General features: G+C 54.5%; 8 protein-coding genes across 9 annotated transcripts, besides 4 other annotated features; 2 read left to right on the top strand and 6 right to left on the bottom strand.

Annotated features, from left to right (window-relative positions):
* Positions 1-262: 262 nt before the first annotated feature.
* On the top strand, positions 263-1639 carry EKO05_0003964 (uncharacterized protein; the record flags this gene model as incomplete). Its single annotated transcript, XM_038945457.1, has 1 exon — positions 263-1639. The coding sequence occupies one exon, from the start codon at positions 263-265 to the stop codon at positions 1637-1639; it is 1377 nt and encodes a 458-aa protein (XP_038799787.1).
* Positions 1640-2093: 454 nt separating this feature from the next.
* Positions 2094-3681, bottom strand: EKO05_0003963 (uncharacterized protein; the record flags this gene model as incomplete). Its single annotated transcript, XM_038938779.1, has 2 exons — positions 2094-3443; positions 3502-3681. The coding sequence occupies 2 exons, from the start codon at positions 3679-3681 to the stop codon at positions 2094-2096; spliced, it is 1530 nt and encodes a 509-aa protein (XP_038799786.1).
* Positions 3682-4761: 1080 nt separating this feature from the next.
* Positions 4762-5289, bottom strand: EKO05_0003962 (uncharacterized protein; the record flags this gene model as incomplete). Its single annotated transcript, XM_038945456.2, has 1 exon — positions 4762-5289. The coding sequence occupies one exon, from the start codon at positions 5287-5289 to the stop codon at positions 4762-4764; it is 528 nt and encodes a 175-aa protein (XP_038799785.2).
* Positions 4902-5156: a tandem repeat.
* An 11-nt stretch (positions 5290-5300) lies between the features above and the next one.
* Positions 5301-6436, top strand: EKO05_0003961 (Homoisocitrate dehydrogenase; the record flags this gene model as incomplete). Its single annotated transcript, XM_038938974.1, has 2 exons — positions 5301-5325; positions 5388-6436. The coding sequence occupies 2 exons, from the start codon at positions 5301-5303 to the stop codon at positions 6434-6436; spliced, it is 1074 nt and encodes a 357-aa protein (XP_038799784.1).
* A 189-nt stretch (positions 6437-6625) lies between these two features.
* Positions 6626-6661: a tandem repeat.
* A 5-nt stretch (positions 6662-6666) lies between these two features.
* Positions 6667-7965, bottom strand: EKO05_0003960 (uncharacterized protein; the record flags this gene model as incomplete). 2 transcript variants are annotated; one of them, XM_059636279.1, is made up of 3 exons in its annotated part: positions 6667-6853; positions 7131-7749; positions 7806-7965. In XM_059636279.1, the coding sequence occupies 3 exons, from the start codon at positions 7963-7965 to the stop codon at positions 6667-6669; spliced, it is 966 nt and encodes a 321-aa protein (XP_059492262.1). The 2 variants fall into 2 exon arrangements, with proteins under 2 accessions (XP_059492262.1, XP_059492261.1); XM_059636278.1 differs by having other exon boundaries at positions 6667-7749.
* Positions 7388-7433: a tandem repeat.
* A 583-nt stretch (positions 7966-8548) lies between the features above and the next one.
* EKO05_0003959 (uncharacterized protein) lies at positions 8549-10092 on the bottom strand (the record flags this gene model as incomplete). The annotated part of the gene is made up of 2 exons (XM_038939029.2): positions 8549-8670; positions 8718-10092. 2 exons carry the CDS (start codon positions 10090-10092, stop codon positions 8549-8551), a joined length of 1497 nt encoding a protein of 498 aa, XP_038799782.2.
* Positions 10093-10720: 628 nt separating this feature from the next.
* Positions 10721-10797: a tandem repeat.
* A 918-nt stretch (positions 10798-11715) lies between these two features.
* EKO05_0003958 (uncharacterized protein) lies at positions 11716-13539 on the bottom strand (the record flags this gene model as incomplete). The annotated part of the gene is made up of 1 exon (XM_038945455.2): positions 11716-13539. One exon carries the CDS (start codon positions 13537-13539, stop codon positions 11716-11718), a length of 1824 nt encoding a protein of 607 aa, XP_038799781.2.
* Positions 13540-15324: 1785 nt separating this feature from the next.
* EKO05_0003957 (uncharacterized protein) lies at positions 15325-20867 on the bottom strand (the record flags this gene model as incomplete). Its single annotated transcript, XM_038938742.1, has 2 exons — positions 15325-19756; positions 19807-20867. 2 exons carry the CDS (start codon positions 20865-20867, stop codon positions 15325-15327), a joined length of 5493 nt encoding a protein of 1830 aa, XP_038799780.1.
* Positions 20868-21461: the final 594 nt, after the last annotated feature.

Raw genomic sequence — 21461 nt, 5'->3', positions numbered from 1 at the left:
AGTCAATGAACTGTATACACAGTGCTGTTCGTCTACGTTACAGGATTGATTCAATGTCAACATGTCTATTTGCACAACGTCGATTGATAGTGCGTTAAACCTTTGTTTCTTCATGTCGTCATGGCACCTTTTCTAATGCAAAATCCTAAGCCCGAACCTAGTAAAACATCTTCATAAGAAACAGGCTAGATATTTTGTAGCTATACTCCTCCTACAGATATTCTCAGCCCTCAACTTCGTCCGTAATTTTGTATCTGAGAAGATGGCTTTGCGAACAGCCAAAAAAGCTGAGATCGTTTTGGCACGTAGCAAACGAACGAGCGAAAAGTATCCTGTGCGCACATCACATCTCTCAGGAAGCTGTCCCAGTTCTAGAGGATTGGTACCTTTCCTCCACTATACAGATGACACTCACTTGAAAGCATGTCGCTGCCTTGAAGCGGAGGAGCACGAGAGATCACACCCAGTAAGTGACGACGACAAGAATCTAGCAATTGCTGTCGCACGCTACTTGGGGAAGTTTGGCCTTGAGTCATGTCTCCAATCAGTTTTCCATCAATACTATGAACAAAAGAAGATCGAATGGGCCTTGAATAATGTTCGAGCCGAACGCTTCCACTACTCGAGTAAGAATAAGGACTTTGTCTGTCGATGTGATTTACACCAGCATCGTAACTACAGGCGGGTGCACAATCCAGAGATCCAGGAACTGTGTGCGGAGTTCTTTCAGCTGAACACAACTGAAACTGGGTGTACTCAGGAACAATGGCGAAAATTCGATGTCAAATCTCAAAAGAGCTTTGCAGCGCAGTCAAACTGGGAAGCTGATCTGGTTGAGACAAGGACGTCGCTCCCACGGTTAAGGAAAAGTGCTCTCGAATACGACTCACCAACCGGAATCGAATTGATTAAAAGCCGCGAAGAGTGTCTTCAGGGCTTTCATGGGTATCGCTCCCGACGCTCTTCAAGCCCTCGTAAACGTCATGCAACGAAATCCTCGCATATGGCTCATTTGAGCAGCCGATCAAACGGTGTTACGGACATTCCAGAAGATGTGTGGCGCGTGAGTCGACCTTCTGTATACCTAGGACAGTACGAGACCGAATCGACTATGAGTACGCCGCTTGGCTCCGCTGCTACACCGGCCTGGCACAACGCAGGCCCGGTCCGTAAGACGCAGGAATTTCGACCTTCAAGGCTAGGTCTTCTCTCCAATCCCCCCTCCGGTACACGACACGACCACACACGTCAACCGAGCTCGTTAGGGGTAGATTCAGGAAACGTGCATGCGGCATCCTCTCACAGGGTTGTCTCTTCCCAGCCAGAGGCTGACCTTGCCGGGTTGGAAGTACGCCCTCGCGAGACGTTGCAACATCCAACATCACGCCCATCAAAACCATCTACCGCGCACATTGACCCAATCGCACGGACTGTTGAGCTTCCTTGTCCTGCGAAAACAGTAGAACTCGACACTGCTTCTGTTCCCCTGAGGTTCTTGCCACACCACTCGCGAACGCCGCAAGAGCTGGAAGAGACTTCTCCAGAATACGTTGCTGAGCTCGCTGGTAAGCGACCTTTGATTCGGTCGAAAAGGCACGATCCAACAAAGGGTCATAAGCGCGCAGACTCACACATCTAGTTGAGCAAGCCTTGCCGGATGTGAGACAACCAGGTTGGGAAGATCAATTCTTTCAGCAAATATCATGACTTTCGTGAGGGCGATGTCTTCTTCTCGCCAGACTGTTTTGCAAATATTATAGATGTCATGACCACAGATCAAATGCTTGGTACGGTTGAATGTAAAGAAAACTAGTGCATTCCGTCTCACCTGAAACGATCTCTTGTTGTCATTAGTCTAGCTCGGGTCTCACTGATAGACGTCCCTGTGTGTGGACGAGTTCACACTGTACAGCCTTGTTGATTGTCCAGCTCAGGCTCTAGATGCTGAACAGTTCATGAAAAAGAGGGCTGGCATTGGGCTTCTTTGGGTGGCTTGCTATGTGCTGTGAGATGCGGTACCAAAGACTCCGTTTTTGGTGAGAATATGATTCTGTCAATTCGTCTTTTCTGTAAAAGTTACTTTGCTAAGCGGCTCATGCTTTCATGGCATCCTTATTGCTTTCCGACCTGACCGGAGGCGGGAACTCACGGGAGTCCCTCGCATCGTCAGGGAGCTTGCCTTCAATACTGGTCCTCGCAGCCAGTTGCTCCGCCGCACCAGGCGCGAAGTCGCGATACTCGGCACTCGTTCCCAGTCTGAAGCCGAGGTAGATGCACATGAAGAAAACGAGACACAACATCGCGAACACGGTCCAGTTGCCCATTGGGTAGTTCGGCCCGTCCGTCTTGGGGAATAAGAAAGGGGCGCTGATACCACCGCAATTGGAGATGGCAATTGTTACGCCAGTGGCCAACGCCGTAGCCGTCGATCCCGACACTGTGGCGGTCCTATGGGCGAGGAAAGGCATGACGGCCGAGTTGGTGCAAGCAATCAAGAAGACCGCCACGTAACGGCCAATCCAGTTGGAAACCAAGGCCAAGATGAGGTACCCAGATCCCACAAGAGTCAGACCGGCAAGGACATGGCGGATGCGTTCTTTGGAGTAGTCCGAGTGTATGCAGTTGGCCAAGATGATAATCAGACCAAAAACATTCGGGGGCACAGTGAGCAGCTGCGCGGTGTAGCCTGCGAATCCCAGGTTGGCAACGATGGTGGGCGAGAAGTATGAGAATGCGTTCAAGCTGTTCACCATGAAAAAGTAGCTGAGCGCGTAAACCCAAAACAGCGGATCCAACAGCGTCTGCTTGGCGATCTTTGCGTTGAAAGTCTTGTCCTCCTTGTTGGGCGCGAAAGGACCCATACGCGCGATGGCAAAAGCACGCTCTTCCTCTGTGAAGAACTTGGCATCTTGCGGGTAGTTGGGCATCCAGATCCATACAACGATACCGAAGAGAACTGCGGGAATGCCGGTGAGGATGAAAAGCCATTGCCAACCAGCGAGGTTTGCCTTGCCGTTCAAGAAAGAGATGCCAGTGGCCAAAAGTCCACTGAAAGCACCAGCAACCGCAACGGAACCGGCAAAAATGGCGAGACGCGTTGCGCGCTCCGAGGGCTTGTACCAATAGCACAGGTACATGACGACTCCGGGGAAAAAGCCGGCCTCTGCAATACCAAGAAAGAACCGAATCGCCAAAAGACCCTCGAAGCTCGAGACGGCGCTTGTACAGATGGTGATGATACCCCAGCTGATCATGATTCGGCCAATCCATACCGAGGGCGAGAAGTATTTCATTGCAAAGTTACTCGGAGCTTCGAAGATGACATAAGGCACGAAGAAGACAGCGACGGCTATGTTGTACCGGTTGCCGGTAAGGTCGAGCTCGTTGACAAGGTTGCTCGCCGGGGTGTCGTTGTTGAGAGTACGAGCGTTCCCCAGATTGACCTGTAGTGCTTGTCAGTAGACCGCTCTGTGTTCTGCGCTCTCAGCGAACTCCACTCACTCGATCCAGGTAGTTTATCAGGTACGAAATGCAGATGAATGGAAGGATCCACATGTCGATCTTGCGCACAACGCGCCTCTCCATGGCCTTGTCATTTAGGTCCGGTACGTATGATGTTCCAACAGCAACATCCTGTTCAACGTTGCCTTGATCGGCATGTTTGACATCTGTGGTAGTCATGATTGGCGGTAGGTTTCGTGCCGCACGAACGACAGCTTTGTTTTGTCGAAGACGGGAACTTGACGGTCGCTTGTGTACATTGTCAGTCGGCGAGCGGCCATCGCTTTTTGAAGTCTGCTTCCTGCTGCTAATATCTCCGTAAAGTCGAATGGCTCAACAAGACCGTTTTCCTGGTGAGAGATAACAGAGATACGAAGCTTCACATCGAAAAGACATGACATCGTCTCGGTCCTTCTCCATGCCGTTATCAACAGCTGGTGTGGAGAATTGACCAATTGACGCCCATGGGTAGATGCACCCTCTGGCATTGGCAGGCCGGGCCGACATCGGTCGAGAGCCAAGCCGAAGCCGCTCTGCTCAAGGGCGGAAATCCAAGGAACAAGTTCAGTTCCCCCCGCCGACATGCTACTATTCAGTCATAATGTTTCGTCAAAGGCCAAGCATTTCGACTTGCTATCTCAGCGGCGCCTTCGACGCGAGCGAGTCCTCCCGAATGTCCCACGCTCAGACGATAATCGAATGAGCCGAGTTGCTCCTGCGAGTGGAAGTCTCTACCCTCACTCTGGACAGCGATGCTTCTGAGCCCTCGGGCTGCGTACGCGGTGATGGGTCTAATCACTTACCATCTGCGTTGCTGGAAAGTCTTGGCGACTTTTCAGTAGCATACCACCCGCTATTTCTCAATGATGGTGAAGGACACCACTGCAGCTACTCTTTCACGATGATGCTCTTGGCCGTATCTCGATACATGCGACTTGTACAAGAATCAGAAACACTCCTGTTCCTAGCCGCCACCAACGAAAACCTTTGGACAACATGTCCGACTTTGTTTTGTCGCTCGTCTGTTTGATGGTACGAGCATCTACTTCCATTTCGTGCGAACTATGAATATACATCATGTCTTCTGGTCCTTGTGTATGAGTCTCTACGCTTCTCGCGCAGTGGCTTGGTCACTTGACGATTGCCTTGATCACGACGTGCAGTGATCATTCTCCGCTGTTCTCTTTGGAAGCTATTGACATTGTACTTTACCACGGTCACTAACTGTAGGACACCGTTCTTCTTTGAGCTCGTCACGCGTTATTGTGAGTTGCTAATGATTGCTATAGATACCTGAAGCCAGCTGTTCGTATTTGTAGGTAGTAAGAGGCTCGGCGTTGTACCACATTTGCGTAGGCGATGATGACATGACACGACGCATCGGTAAAAATCGAGTCTGTGTCGTGGTTGTAGTGTAGTCGTGGTCGTAGTCGTGATTGTAGTCGTGATCGTGGTTGTAGTTGTAGTCGTGGTTGTAGTGTAGTCGTGGTCGTGGTCGTGGTCGTGGTCGTGGTCGTGGTCGTGGTCGTGGTCGTGGTCGTGGTCGTGGTCGGTGTCGTGGTGGTAGTCGTGGTTGTAGCGTGGTCGTGGTCGTGGTCGTGGTCGTGATTGTAGTCGTGGTCGTGGTTGTAGTCGTAGGTAGTCGTGATCGTAGTGAAGCACGGACTCCCGTGGACATGGCTTGTGTGTCTGGATCGTCCCGAGTTGGCGGGTGCGAGCTCCGGTGCCGCAGCTCAGGACCGAAAACTTGCCCGGCGTCGCAGCTGCAGCACCGCCCGCACACGACATCGTCACCAACCATGGCCGCGCGAACGCTTCGAATTGGTGCGTCTTGCACAATCGCACAGTCCCTACCGCCCTGCAGGAGCGAAGCTAATCGGGGCCAGGTCTCATCCCCGGCGACGGCATCGGCCGCGAAGTGATGCCTGCCGGGCGCCGCATCCTCGAGGCGCTGCCCTCGTCGCTGGGCCTCCGCTTCAGCTTCTCGCACCACGAGGCCGGGTGGGCGACGTTCCAGAAACAGGGCGTGGCGCTGCCCGAGGAGACGGTGGCAGCGCTCAAGTCGGACTGCGACGGCGCGCTGTTCGGCGCCGTGTCCTCGCCCACGGTCGCCACCCAGGGCTACTCGTCGCCCATCGTCGCGCTCCGCAAGCGCCTGCAGCTGTACGCCAACGTGCGGCCCGTCAAGTCCACTGCGAGCGCCAAGAGTCCCGTCGACCTCGTCATCGTGCGCGAGAACACCGAGGACCTGTACGTCAAGGAGGAGAAGACGTACGCAGCGCCCGACGGCAGCCGGATCGCAGAGGCCATCAAGCGCATCTCCGAGACGGCCAGCTACAACATCGCCGCCATGGCGGGCGACATTGCCCTGCGCCGCCAGCGCGTGCGCGACGCCGGCGCCCCGAGCATCCACGCGCGGCCCCTCGTCACCGTCACGCACAAGAGCAACGTGCTCTCGCAGACGGACGGCCTGTTCCGCGAGACGGCCCGCCGCGCGCTGGCCGAGCACCGCTACCAGCTCGTCGGCGTCGAGGAGCAGATTGTCGACTCCATGGTCTACAAGCTCTTCCGCCAGCCCAGCGACTACGACGTCATCGTCGCGCCCAACCTGTACGGCGACATCCTGTCCGACGGCGCCGCTGCCCTCGTCGGCTCCCTGGGTCTCGTCCCCTCGGCCAACGTGGGCAAGCACTTTGTCATTGGCGAGCCGTGCCACGGATCTGCGCCGGACATTGAGGGCCAGGGCATCGCGAACCCCATTGCCACCATCCGCTCCACCGCCCTGATGCTCGAGTTCCAGGGCGAGGAGAAGGCTGCTGCCGCCATTTACGCCGCCGTCGATGCCTGTCTGGACGAGGGCAAGCTGCTGAGTCCCGATCTCGGCGGCAAGGCCAAGACGGACGAGATTGTCGAGGACATTTGTAAAAGGTTGTAGGCCACGTCTTGGACTAGGTCACGTCTTGGACCAGGTCCTGTCTTGGAGTAGAACATGTTGATGGAGTAGACTGTACATGTAGAGGCCATGTAGGCTATTGAATATCTACTCATCTCTCCTCTAACACACGTCTTGTTTCTATTCAATCGCCTCGCTGACCCTGAACAAAAACAGCCAAAGCCAGCCTTTCCACCAGCATCCACCAGCATCCACCAGCATCCACCAGACTATCAATCCAGATCATCATCCTCCTTCTTGCCACCTTCCTCCTCCTCCTCCTCCTCCTCCTCCTCCTTCTCCGCCTCCTCCTTCTCCGCCTCCTTGGCACCCTGCTCCGTAGGCATGAGCTGGATGACGACGACAAAGAGCTCCGTGTTGGTCTCGCGGTTCTTGAGCGTGTATCTGAGCGAGTGCGGTCTGGTTAGTTGTACGTCGGTCAGCCTGCCTCCCTAGGAAATCTTCTTCGTTTTTTATACAAAAAATCTTGTCTCTCTTTCTTGGATTGAAATGAGAGACCTAAAATAGGGATGAGAGAGAGAAAAAAAACAATTCTCTTCCTGGAATGGCAACAAGAGATGAAGGAAGAATCAATTCCCTTCCTGGAATGGCAACAAGAGTGAAGGAAGAATCAATTCCCTTCCTGGAATGGGAATAAGAGCTTCCTGGAATAGAAATAAGAGAGAGAAAAACACACCTCAATGGCTGCCCGTCCCAGTGCCCAATAATACTAATGTTCGGCAGCCCGTAGCCAATCTTCAGCGCAAACTCGTTAAAGTCGAGATACGGATTGTAGAAGTCGCACTTGTACTCGCGCCCGGCCTCAAACGTGAAGCGCTTGCGGTTCGCCTCGGTCAGAAAGTGCTTCTGGCGCTGCGACGAACCCGCGGGCATGTGCTGCTCCTTGCGCACCGCCTCGCCCGTCCCGTCGGCGCCCTCGGTGTACACGACGGCCTCGCCCTCGTCGCCCTCGTCGCCCTCGGCCAGGCTCTCGCTCCCGGCGTCGGCGGCCGGCTGCTTGTCGCCGATGCGCAGCACGTTGATGCTCGACAGCAGCGGGCCGTACAGGTAGGGCTCGTCGCCGTAGACGTCGCCGTCCAGGCCCGGGTCGATCCACCACTTGACGATGCCAAACGCCTTGTCGAAGAGCGGCGGCAGGCGGTCGCGGATCGGGTGCTCAAAGTCGTTGCCGAACACGAGCTTGTCGCCCGGGATGTCGTGCTTGGGCACAAACGAGAAGGAGATGGAGTAGCGGTCGTACGGGTGCTGCGGCGTGGAGAAGTAGGGTGACGTCGTCGGCGATCCTTTGGGGAGGCCTGCCAGTGTGAGTCGAGGTCTGCTGGCATCGTGTCCGCCGCGCGTCACTCCCTACCGCGGTAGTCCCTGATGCGCACGTGCACCTGTGCATCGATCAGGTCTGACGATATGTGCACCGGCTTTTCCGTGTTGACGGGCACGTCCTGGTGCTTGGACCGGTCGTACGTGGAGCCCGCGGTGACGCGCAGCTCGTACTGTTCGTGCAGGGGCGCCATGGCGATGAGAGTGTGCAATAGCCACCCGGGTGTGAGTGGAATATCAAACCGAATAGCAAACCGAGGGTGGAATCAAACTGAGAGTGGAATCAAACTGAGAGTGGAATCAAACTGAGAGTGGAATCAAACCGAGGATGGAATATCAAACCGAGTGTGCAATATCAAACCGAGTGTGCAATATCAAACCGAGGGTGCAATATCAAACCGAGGGTGCAATATCAAACCGAGGGTGCAAGAGGGACAAACGCCCTCTCAGCAGTCGAGGCCCACCACCGGCGTAGGCATGACGTGGGGTCTGCATTTTTTTTGGACAGGGGGGCGAGTCTAGCGCGGGGAAGCCACGATCGACACCTGCATCATGAGCCTCATGGTCCTGCTTCCTCGCCTCTCGAATCATCACCACCATCACCACCGTCACCACCACCGTCACCACCATCACCACCATCACCATCACCATCATCACCATGCTATTTGCATACACGACCCTATTCACTACACCTTACCTACAACACTACTAACAATACCTTAATATAATATGACTCCCACCCTTGAACACCACCAACCACACTTCCTCCCACTCGAGCTACACCTTGACAAAGTCGTCCACGTTCACGCGCTGATAAAACGACACATGCCCAAACGTCTCCCAGTACTGCGCCAGCCGGTCGTGTGAGATGAGAATGAGCTGCGAAGTCATGTACGTGTCTGTCTGGAGTCAGCTCAGAAGAGAAGTCGACATGGGCCTCTCTCACCCTCCCTGAACCCCCTGGCCGCAATGTGGCCCACGCTCCTGACAATGCGCGCCCCCTTGAACATGTCCTCGCTCGCAACGCGAATCAGCCCGTTGGGCCCAATGTCGGGCGCGATGAACGTGTACTCCCCGCGCGGGATGTTGGGATCGCCAGTGAGCTTGATGGCTTCCATCCGGCCCCGGTACACGCCCTCTTCGTCCTCGGCCGACCGCTCTTCCTTCTTCCTGTCCGCCGCTTCGACCATGGACCAGCCGTCTTCTCGGTCTGCGCCCTGCAGCGTGGCAACACTATCCTCCAGGTCGTCTGCCGTCTCGAACAACTCCTCGTGGTCAGACGACACGGCTGCATCGGTGGGCGCCGTGCTCCAGCTCCCAGCGCTGCTCACGCTGCCCCCCCTCTCTCGCGCCCGCATCGCCCACTCCGCTCTTTCCGGCAGCGCCAGTGGCTCGTCGGGCTGCGTGACGAGGAGGAACTCACACCCGTGGCCTGCGTAGTCCCCGCACCAGATGCCCTGCCACGGCTTCTGCGCAGTCGGGGTGTAGCTTTCCTCAGGGAGCGTGGCAAACGTAGTGATGTCTTCGCCCACCCTCATGCTGACCCCGTTGGGCCGCGAGGCAAATTCCATCCACTTGCGCAGGCGGAACGTCGACGTGGAGAGCTCTTGGATGCGCCCTGGCTTGTTCGCCGTGTGTCTGAACCCCGACGGCGACGTGTCGTTGCGTGTGCGAGCCGCACTGGGCAGAATGAGCGGCGGCCACACGGGCGTCGCCGCGGTGATGATGTCCTTGGGCCACGGTCGCGTCAGCATGAGTCGAGAGAACAGCCCTGCAGAGGCCAGCGGCGCCTCGTGATACACGTCCATGTGTATCTCGTGCTGCAGTCGGTCGCCGTAGACGCGCTCGTAAGAGTCTCCGTTCAGCCGTATAATCGGCGCGACCATATCGAGCTGAACACTAGGATGGAAGGTGTGGATGATGGCTTCTGGGTTCCATTCCCACGACTGCATCACCGGCTGTCGCCGCTCGGCCACCAAAGCGTACGCCTCGATCGCATTGATCCTGTGGTCGTAGCGTGCAACAAGCAGCTTCCCCGTGTGTGGTGTGTCGGCGAACCAGATCTTGTTCTTGGCTAGGAACCAGTACGGGTGGTGTTGCCGGAACAGCTCCCTCCATGTCAAGTTCTTGGGCTTGGGTACGTCGTGTCCTGGGACCTGCTCTTGCACAAACGGCTGCCACAAGGTGTCCTGCTGCGAATGCTGGTGCAGTGCGCGGCTGACCAAGCTAGTGGTGATCAGGTCGGAGAGCGAGAGAAAGGCAAGGATGTGCTGGACGATCTCCGCAGGAAGCGCCAAGAGGGGTGGAGTTGCGTCGTCCATGGTGGCTTCCGGCATGTATCTGTTACTGTGGAGATTTGGCATGGTCGCAGGAGCAAAGGCAGATCGGTTGATCCAAGGCTGCAATGCAAGTCCCGGTGGCGAGGTCCCGGCTACTATAAGACCAGCTTCCCTGGACCAGCGCGCTTACGATATCAAGATAGTCCGTGGTGGTCGCGTTCCTTGATCGTACTCGCACAACTCCAGACACAACACCAGAGCATGTGCCCCGGTACGTGGTACCGCAGGGTATCGCCAACACCGCGCTCAGGCCTGGTACGTCGTCCTCGGCAGCTGCCCGCAGTGGCACCTTCCCAGCTGCGTCTAGCGGCCGGCAGATTGATTGGAACGGCTGCTGATAGGCTGCTCTTCACGATCAAATCGTATTCGACAATCGCACAAGTACAAGATACCTTCTCGTTTGGGCGCGTGCAATGTAGAGAGCTGGCTATGACGGTGCGATGTCGGCGCGCGGCCTGACCAGGCCGATGACGGATGGGGAGTGCGGTTCCGTGTGGTCGCGGGCGAAGGGGGGTGCGCAATAGATAGGAAGATGTCGCAATGGGCGGTTGTCTGTTTATCAAAAGCTTGTGCGGAGTCTGTCAGAGTGCAGGTGACGAGGGCGAGATACGATGCTGGAGGCCGGATGCCGGATGCTGCACGCTGCACGCTGGATGGATGGATGCAGGATGACGGAGGCTGGATGGAGCATTGCACCGACATCAGATGCGGGTGCGCGGGTGCACAGACTCTCGCTAGCGAGCGCCATGTGGGGAGCCTCGGGGCTTTCTATATCAACGACCACTCTCACCTCCTTGCCCTCGCTCCCTCCTCCCGGACTATCGATTTCCGCTGCCGTCCTCCAGCGATCGACCTCTGCCCGACGGTTGAGCTGGCTCTCGCGACAACGTCGGCTAGTTTGCGTTTCAAGTCACTGCCGTCCGCTATCGCTGCCCGTTCTGGCCACTGACGACGCGCGCATCCGCCTGCGATCGCCCTACTAGGACGGTCGAACGCGTGGCGTGCCGGGCGGTGATCCTTCGTCTGCCACATGGCCAGCGGCCATTCATCCAACGGCCTGGAACGTGTGGCCCTGGCCGTCTCCACACTGTCAGTGCAACGTCACTCACGATAGCGTCACACCCCTCTTTGACATGTCGTGCTGCTCTACTAGTACTTCGTACCGCAGTACCCACTTGGGAGTCACAAACACCCAGAGATTGTCAGGCTTAATAATATCAAGCTTCTTCTCAGGTACCTAGTCGCTCGGACTACTTTCCACCCAGCCATCCCCTCCTTCAGCTGACTAGGCCACTCTCCATGTCTCAAAGAGGACCTCCCCTGTCCAGCGTACTCACAGATACCATCGGTGCCGTGCAAGGTTTGTGCTATGCGCAGTAGCAATCCAAGCTCCATGTTGCGCAAACATCTCTCGCTCCACCAGATCGTTCCAAGTCGAACACCGCTGGTCGTTGGTCGCTCGTCGTTGAGAGCCTCACTCGAGTCGAAGTCGCCAAGTATCAGACTTTGGGCAACTGCTGCAACGTCACCGATCTGTGGCAGCAAGTCTCCCGCGTCGTTGTCTGCATTGAAATCGCTGTACCGTGACCAATCTACCTTGGAACTTCAACGACACGACGTTGAAGCTGCCTTGGCTCCAAGCGAAAACTGCGGTGGCAGATCTGCCTGGTAAGCATACAGGAGCATGTTCCGCATCTCTGCATCCACGACTTCGTTGCCAGTGGCGATTGACTGCGGCAGTGAGCTCAGATAATACGCCTCAGACCGAGTTTGCGTAAGCTTCTGCGACACGGGGTCGCTCACCGCGAATCCGACGTGCTTCTGAAACACACCACCTGAAGTTCGAATGCGACCAAGCCCGCTTTCTATCATCTCAGGATCTTGTGGCTTGAAGGCTTCTCTTCGTGCAGATGATGGTGCTGGGGGAGCATCTTGGAAGTCTGATGCAGCAGCTGGCGTTAATGAACCCGCTCGCAACGTCGGCATGCTCGCCTTCTGAGCCAAGTACTCACCAAAAAACGAGTCTACAGCAGCCAAAGCCGGACCAATGCCAACCCGCTTCCTACCCACATAGCTTGGATCCTCCTTTTCCAACAGTTCCCGCTGCTCAGCGCTCAGCGGCTGCTCTTTGTCTTTCAGGAAGTACGCCAGGTACCACTTCTTTAGCAACCCAAAGTCTGGGCTTTCTTTGAGCGATTCACGATACTGCGCATGGCGATAGAACACGTCGTGCTGGCGTAGTTGGCGCGGGTTGGTCCGTACTAGCTTGGCCAGGAAGGAGGTCTGGATGGCTGCGATGTCGTTGGAGATACTCTGACGCTGGAACGCTGGTATCGGTTGCGGACGATGGTAGTCAATGGGTGACTGAGGGGCATCGTTCGAAGCTGGACAAGCGGGAGAATGGCACACGTCTGGCCGCTGCAGCGACTGTCGACTTCTCTTTCGCACAACCTCCCCACCTTCAATCATCCCCCGCTTCCACCCTTCCCTCTCTCTAGCCCTCTTCTCCCTCGCCTCCTTCTGCCTCGCAAAAAGCACCGGCTGATTCTTCTCCCTCAACCCCTCACACACCCAGCCCTCCCACTCCTTATGCCCGGGATCCAACTTCCCCCCATCAATCAGCCTCTCAACCTGCTTCTTCCAGGTTTCTTTGCTCTTCTTGATCGCCTCCTTCTTCGCATGCATACTCAGCCCCGTCTCGCAGCATTCCAGCGGCGGATTGCGATACACGTGCCCGCACGCATAGTTGCCGTTTGGCATGGTTTCAAAGTCGGAGAGCGCAACGAAGGGCGGTTCTGGAACGGGGACAGAATCGCCTGGGAGACGTCGCCGTTGTCGACACTTGACTGACAACGTCTGGGCATCGATGGCCTGGCTGCTGCCGGTGTTGAGTTTGCGCTTCTTGCGCGGCGAGGCGACGACGTGCCCGTGGGCTTTTTGCCACACCAGGAGCTTCTGGTACCATGGCGCGGCGCTGTGTTTGGGCTTGCCGTGCTGCGGGATGCCAAGTTTCTTGGTGTGGTCTTTGTCGTACCACGTATTGATTTCGGTTTTATTGGCGTCGTAGATCGCTCGGGAGTTTGCTTTTAGTTGGAGGTCGCTTGTATCGTCAGTCTCGAGTTGAGCACTGGGTCGCTTCGTCCCTGTGCTGGGGGTCTTTTGGAGGGTTTCTGGTGGGTTGAACGCCAGATCGCTCGCGCCGTCGGTATCTCCTGTCAATACCATCTCATCATGCCTACAAACTCGCTCAACTTCTTCGGCACATGTCTGAATCCCACCACGCCGCTCACAAGACAAGGCCACTCGACCCCCCATCCCATCTTCCTCAGCATCTCCCACATCATTCACCACCCCCTCGCATCTCACTCGTTTCCGCCTCTCAGAACCAGTCTGCTCTACACTCTCACGCTTTCGCGAAAAAAAAGCCATTGAACAAACCCAACTATTACAAGCTGCAACACCCTCCAAGTTGACGATCTGGTTCCGTAGAAGGAAGCAAAGAGACTTGGCATCTCAATAGATACACATTGTGAATCTACATAATCACGCGTCCACTCTTTCACTTGCTTCATGTACAAAGCACAAGCCCCACAATGCATGCGGAGTGAAGAGTCGGGTATGCACTACAAAGAAATTGTTCACTAGAGTTTAGTACACGTTGACGCTGTGGTCCCAAGAACCCTCGTACTCCCTGCAGAACCATATCAACTGCTCAATATTACCCCCCTCCTCGTCTTCAAGACGACGGGGACGTTCAAAGTTCTAGTTGCCCTTCTTCAGAACAGCTTGAGGCTCGATAACAAGCCAGCCTTGAGATATATTGCCGCTCCTCAGCGCAACATCCCCTTTGATTGCGCCGTTTCCAACCACCACTTAAGAGCGAATATGCCGCCATCCTCCCCTGCAGACATGTACTTCGAGACACCATAGCTTGGGTGTTGAGACAACCAACAGCGTACATGCAAGTTACCTTCTTTTTTTCGTTTTCAAGGACGGATCGTGGTGGTAAAGGAGGTATCAAAAGACAATAGACGTTCAAGAAAGTAGGGAAAGAAACCAAGCCACTAGATGAATATTTTGAAACAAGTTATTAATAAGCTCCTCGGTAGAATCTCCTCACTCCCCCCGACCTCTTCTATCCACACTCGCCGCTTCAGCACAACTCAACCCCCATATCGCAACGCGACGGAATCTCAACTATAGCGCAGCAAAAGTGCACCACCCAGCAACCAGACATCCCATCAGACTCACCCTCCCAAGAACCCCTCATTCCCTACCCCACTACTCCCGCTCAACAATCCCTAAGAAAATTTATGCCCGTGATTTCGTCCCTCGGCCAACCTTCCTCTTCTACCTATATCTACCCAACCGCGCACATTTCGCAGGCCAAAGAAAGCACCGACTTTCCTCCCTCCCACCAAGCCCGCCAACGACAGTGCAGCGCCGACGAGCTGTTGTCCCCTAGTCTTCGTGGGAGAGAGCTTTGCACGTACCCCACCCCGACCACCTCCACAGGAAAAAGCGTGATATTTCAATATCTCCTGCGACGTGGATACTTCCGTACCCCAATAGCACTGCTGTTCTGCTTGGCGCTTCACGTGCGATGTCCCCTTGCCTTCCTCCTTTGTGTTCACCTCTTCAAACGGAAATAAACAGCTCCTACGGAGTTGACGCTCGTGTACCCAATGACGTCGGTCTAGTGTGCTACTGCATTTGAAAGTAGAGGAGAGGGAGTACCAGACGAGTGGCTACGTGGGAATGTAGATGGTAATCTGCTTTTATTTAGTAGGTCTAAGCTTCTCTAAGGAAGATAAATGATCGAGGTAGAGTAGAGGGATTTTGCAAAGAGAAAGCTCTGTTCTGATAGTGCGTTGTGATATCTTACTACAGTGGAAGCTCTGAGGCCTCTGTTGTCGGTGTCGGGTGTAGTGTGGGTACGGCTGTGCGTCACTGTAGAAGAAGAGGGGTTTTCTTTCGTAGGGTGCATTCAATAGCGCGAGTAGGCTCTTAGGCCTGTATTTGTAGCTAGTTTTGTGATTGGGGATAGGTCTTTCACGCGACCGACGCTATGAGAAGGACAGTTAAAAAGCTTTCCATTGCTTTCCTGTAGAGTTCTAGATGGAAACAGACGCCCAATCGCGTTGCAGGAAGCTCTTTTAACAAGTACCTAAACACTATATTTCTTGGACTCGGACGCGGGTCCTTTCTACTTCACTATCTATCGGCATGCATACCCGTTTGGAACCACACATCCACCTCATCGCCTTTGAGAGCAGTCTCTTCCAACTCACTCTGATTGCCCTCCTCTTCATCAGTCCTGGGTTTCTTCCCCGCCAACCTCTTCGCGACCTCATTCGCCTCTAGCAGACTGACCAGCGTCCTCTTCGTGCCCCGACAAGCCTTGCCCTCGAACTCCTTGCACACGTCCCACACCTTCTCTATCTGATTCCGCTCATCCTTATCCCCCCCAACAAAACTCTCTGGTCTTCTCTCTAAAATCTCGCTTTTCGGAGCTTGGTTGTAGTATTGCCTGTACTTTCGACCGATAACAGGTGGTTTGTGGAAAACGTTTTGCGCCAGATGCGCATCCTCTGCCATCTCGTACGGCGTTCTGCCTGATGCGTTCTCGCGGAACAAGAGTTCGGGACGGCAGGAAAGCATGATGTGGAGGATGTTGTCGGCTCCGTAGCGGACTGCGGCATGAAGCGGTGTATCGCCTTCGCCGTTGACAAGCCCGAGGTCAGAGCCCTTGCTAATGTCAAGAAGGATGCGTAGAGTTTCCTCGTGGACTTTGGTCACAACATCAGGTTGTTTGTTGCTATTGCGGCCGTAGCCGTAGCTGTGCCGAATCGCGGCATACGTCCATTGGGCGAGGGGCGTAACTGCGCCCGGTACAGAGGAGGCTCGTTCGGTGACCATGCTTGAGACGAGTCGAGAATCAATTAGACCAAGAAGCTCCAGAAGTGTTGCACGGCCGTTGTCACGAGAGATTAGATGGGGGCTGAGCGTGGTATGGATGAGGTTGTCGCCACCGTGGTTGCGGCTGGTTTGGTCACCGCCGGCTTCCATAAGGATCTTTGCCATCTCGACTCGATGCAGGGAAAATGCCAATTGTAGGGGAGTAAGGCCGGAGGCAGATTTGTGGTTGATCAAGTCTGGCTGCGTCTCGGAGAGATGCTTGAGTAGTTCCAACGATTTGGCGTTAGTCTTACTGAGAACTACGACGTGAATCAGTAGCTTCGAACGGAGGCTCAGCCACTTGCTGATAGCAGCTTGCAGACCACCTTTTGCCTTCGCAAGACCCTGGATCCGAATGTCCTTCTTGTTGTTCTCCGCGAATTCGACGTAGGTATGGGTGGCGGCGTCGCTGAGAAACCACTCAATACTGTCGAGATTCGTGAGACGCGCTGCATGCAGCAGTGGTGGGTGCTCCTCGCGTGGTGATTCGCATTGCGTGTCTCGGCCAGCAGCAGCCCAATCTGCTCGTTTCCTTCCGTGGACAGACAAGCCCTGGTAGTACTTGGGCTTCTTATTGATTTCTACGCCGCTCTTCTTCACAAGAACATCCAATGGGATACCGGCACCGGTACGTTTGACGATTTCTTTCAGAAGCTGTACCCTGCCCAATTGAATTGCATAAAAGAAATCCTGCTCGCTGAAGCTGTAGAATTGGGACGCCGGACCGACGTCCGTGTCTCCGCGGCGGACGGTGTACTCTTCGCCAGCGTCAATAAGGAACTGGAGCAGGCTTGCGTCGTCTAGAAAGATCGCCATCTGGAACAGGTTGCCGGGCTTGGCCACCTTCTGATAGTGCTCCTGGGCTATTGACGGGCTTGCTCGGTATGTCCGGCCATTCGCAGCGTCTCTGATGATCTTCCGCGGTTCTCTGATACCGTATGATCTTCTAGTGAGATGACGGGAGGCGCCATGATGGTAAGAGTAGTCGAGCAAGGCGGTGGAAGTGTCGTCTTCTTCCAAGAATCGAGAGACAGGACAATGCCATGCAAGCATAGCAAGCGCGGTAATCTTACTTTTGACTTGGCTCTGCACCTCTCCGATGTTTTCGATAGTGAAATTGTCATCAACGACTTCGTGGAAAATCCGAACGGCGTCCTCTTCGTTATTATCAGATAATGCGCCTTCGTCGTCCGAGCCTTCTGCCTGCAGAGTGTACATGGACTGGCCGGACTCCTCCGCAGGAGCGAATTGAACGTGCGCGATCTCGAGCAAAACCTTAGCCAAGTCTAGATGCTCTCGCAGAACAGCAATCGAGAAGGGCGAGAATCCGCTGGTATCTTGTACGGCAATCTTCAGTGGCGTCTGGTTCTCACTCCATACAGCAAGGGTAAGCTCCTTCACCGTTGACAGATCCGCATCCCAGCAAGCTTGGAAGAGCCTAATATACCCCTCGCGTTGCTCTTCTGTCAGATCAGGAAGATGGAAGTTTAGTTTTGGCGCCCAAGGCTTGGGAGGATCTGGCTTGTAATCACGCGCGTAGCGATTTCGGTGCTCATCAAGTTGGACGTCAGGGTAGAGCTCCTTGAAGGTTTTGGCATCTCGCTCCAGCAATTCGGAATCGAGAGCTTCATAGCCGGAAAGCAGTTTCTGAACCTCAGCCAGCTTCTCTTTCCAGCCGTCAGCTTCCTTGGGCATGGCTTTCGCAGCTTCCTCATATTTCTTGACATCTTCCTCGTACACACGCTTGGCTGCCTGTAGCTGCTTGAGAGTCGTCCAATGTGCATAGGTCCCCGGAGAGATACCATCGAGATAGTGTGCATCTTCCTTAAGAGGGACTGGAGCGAACACTTGATGTGCGCCGCCCCACGTGCCAGGTGTTGTGACGGTCTTGTCCTGCTGCTCTTTGTCGATCCACTGTCGGAGCGTGTTGATTTTCTCACGAGTTGCGTCCAGTAAACTCTGAGCATTGTCATAGCCGCTGGCCCTCCCATCATGCACAGCTCGCCAGGCCCCTCCACTCAGGGAATTGATATCGGCGCCAGCGTCGAGGAGCTTGAGGACAACAGATGGTAGCTCACGCTCGACAGCTGTGAGAACCGGTTGCTGGAAGGTTGTTTGGAATGTTTTCTGATTGTTTTCGGACATTCCATGAGCTTCCCATTTGGTTTTGTACGAGCGAATATAGACGCCAAAGTCAACTTGCGCCTGAGCACCGAGCTTAAGGAGTGCATCGATGCTGTCAACGTCTCCATGCTCAATCGCAGATTGAAGAGCAGATGTGGCGCTTGGAGTGTACTCGTGACCAGACATATGCAAATGGTTTACTGCACGCTTTGCTGCAGGTGAGTTTGCCGAGATCATGGTGCTTAGCAATGCGGCGTTCCTGGCTGCAAAATAATGCAGTGCAGTAACATTTTCCACGTCTGCTTGTGCGGGAGAAGCTCCTAGAGCGATAAGTGCCTGCGTCATTTCGTCGGCCTTCTGTGGTGGCAGCTGCAAAGCGAGAACAAGCGGAAGGATCGCTGCACGGGGAGATTTGCTGTGTTCGTGCACCAACTTGACCGGCAGCAAGACGTCTGCGCCGAACTCCTGGACGAGCAACTTGACCACCTCCACATGTCCGTTGGAGATGGCAAGGTGGAGGGGAGGTACTGGAGTGTCCCAGGCTAGGACATTAACATCGTACACATCAGGGTCATCATCATTCTCGTCAATGGGCATGTTGTTCTCTTCTCGCTGTTGTTTGCCTCGGATTTTGACCATGGAGCCTTCTGTAGTAGCATCGGCGCGCTCGTCTTCATCATCAAGCATGTCGACATCGTCGTCGCTGTGAGTAACGTCTGCATCTGCCATTTGAGAGTCGTCAGTGGCGGCAAGTTGCTTGATCCCGTGATCGGTTTTGCGTTGCTTGAGCTTGGCCTCTTCCTTCTCTGCCTCTTTCTCTTCGTTGGCTTCGCTCTTGACAAGGAGAGCTTTGACCATAGCAGCTTCACCCCGCATGGCGGCAAGATGTAAAGCAGTTCTCCCATCAATCATGCGAGCCACAATGCGAGCACCAGCATCTATGAGGATCTGAACAACTTCGGGCGTCGAGCTCATGACAGCAAGTTGAAGTGGCGTGCGACCAGTGTAATCTCGTTCGTTGGGATCCGCGCCTTCCTGGCTCAGCCAGTCCTGGACGTGCTCGACATCGCCGTCGACGATAGCTTGACAAAGCCTAGCCGTATTACCGACGTAGGCCATTTCTGTCCAGTCATCATTAGTGAGAGGGTGAAATGAGCCAATTGTCTGTCGTCCCGGATCGTCTTTGATAAAGGTAAGACCACCAGACACGTATATCTTGTTCTCGACTTCTGCAATCGCTTCATCTTCCGGTGTTGCGGGCTTTGGACAGTAGCCACAGCAGTCACCGATGACGTCAGTTGCATTGCCAAAGAACGCTGGGTGACGATGTAAAGTTGTTTCACGGTCTTTTGGTCGGTTCCATTCTGCGTTGAGTAGAAGATCTTTTGCGTAAAGGAGACGTTCAATCTTGCGAGCATGGAACTTCGGTCCGTACGGGACCGTGAAAGTGTGATAATCGCTGACTTCGTCTGACTCGACCCAATCAGGCACCTCATCGTCGTGATCTTCTTTGACATTTCCTTTCAGCTTGTGCTTGCGCGTGTTCCATCGGTTGATGGCTGGTCTGTAGACACTTGTCAGTGACGCAACAGAGAGATTGTCAGGAGCACTTACCTGCCGCGCTCCGCCCGTCGCTGGTCCACATAAGAATCCCGGTCTGTTGTGCGAGGCAGCTTCTCGAGTACTAGCAAACGAGCAAGGCCAAGTGTGCGACCGAATGATCGCTCGAAGATGGTTGGGTCAATGCGCGAACGGTCCAAGAGGGGCCAGTAAACCTCAAATCCGCGGTGAGAGTACTTGGAAAGGCGATTCTCATACGAAGGTGAGCGTCGTGTGAGGTCAATGGTGTTGACTTGAGTCATGTATGCAGCGACTGCACGTGGACTAGCGTAGACTTGTTTCCCATCGTAGGCAGCGCATGAGCAGTCAACATCGAAGCCGGTGAGAATTTCAGAGATGGAGCGATAGATACGAAGCACAATCTGCACGTGTCGTGTAGGATACTGTGAAGCAATGGTGATTGCATTCTTTGTGCGGATTGTGGTCGTTTCTGTCAAGATGGAATCTCGAATACGCTGTTCAATTTGCTTGATCTTCTCCACGGCCTGCTCTTCAGTTAGAGCATACAGGAAGAGATCTACATCTGAAGAGGGTGCGAGTTTTTGGTGATAGTACTCGCGGAGAGCACGTTTCGAAGCATTGTGCTCTGCTGGAACCGGAAGGAGTGAGGTAACAACAGCGCTGCCGGCAACGACGACATTCGACCAGTCCATGTCCACCAATGCCGACTCGGAGAACAGCTGGAAGTTTGTCTGGAACTCTTTGAGGGGTTGGACAATTGCTGGCGCGCCATCGGGTTTGCGCTCAGAGGTTTTCAAGGGCATCAGGTAGCGCTGGCGTTCGTCCTCAGATTCAGTGTCTGACTTCCGGGCTCGGATCTTGACGTCCCGTTCTTGTCCTGCGAAAAGAGGAAGAACGTTTGGCTTCTCCATTGCAGGGTGAGAGGGCTGCTGAGCGAAAACCTCGCGAAGCTTTGCATCGTACTCTTTGTAGGGAGCGAGCAATTCGTGCATTGATGTGCTGGGATGCTTCGAGACGTGCGAAAGCCATTCTGCATGCTCGGCAGGAAGCCGAGGCAGAGCAATAGGCTCAATCACTTGGTTCTGTGTGGACATCCCTTTGGGTGGGAATTTGTGAAGCAGCAATGTGAAGACAGCAACGAAAGGTAGATGAGATGGCGAGATTTGCTGAGGGAATGAATCGAGCAAGCAAAGCAGCTCCGACCATACTTATAATCATGCCCCACTTCATGATAAACGGTCGCACCTACCTCGCATCTTTGAGAGTCTTCCGAAAAGGGGATTGCAGCCTTGTTGGACTCACACGAAAGCAACTAGTTAGGCAGACGCTAATCACAGCGCTGGATAATGCCAAGATTTTGTCGCCGCCTGGAGGCAAGTGGGACGGACGCCTGAATCAGCAGTTTTGCAATGACCGATTATCTTGCATGGAATGTCAGTGCATCCGAATGTCATCACTGTGGCAAGGTCACGTAGCTAACGTCCCTATGACGAGGACCATCCAGCCTTGCCCTGAACAAGCAGTACCTTCGATTTGTCCTGGCATGATACCTACGATATGAAACTCCAAACGCTCATTCATCCATCAGCCAGTGGCGATCAATCTTACAAGAAGAAGAAAAAATGTGACAAAAATCGAAGGGGCGCAATGGCAACTGTGGCCCGTTGCATACAGCGGAGGAAGATAGC

This window comes from Ascochyta rabiei, chromosome 6 (assembly GCF_004011695.2).
Source record: "Ascochyta rabiei chromosome 6, complete sequence".
Taxonomy (NCBI): Eukaryota; Fungi; Ascomycota; class Dothideomycetes; order Pleosporales; family Didymellaceae; genus Ascochyta; species Ascochyta rabiei.
The sequence above is the reverse complement of the archived record's forward strand: the minus strand, read 5'-3'. Positions and strand labels throughout refer to the sequence as shown.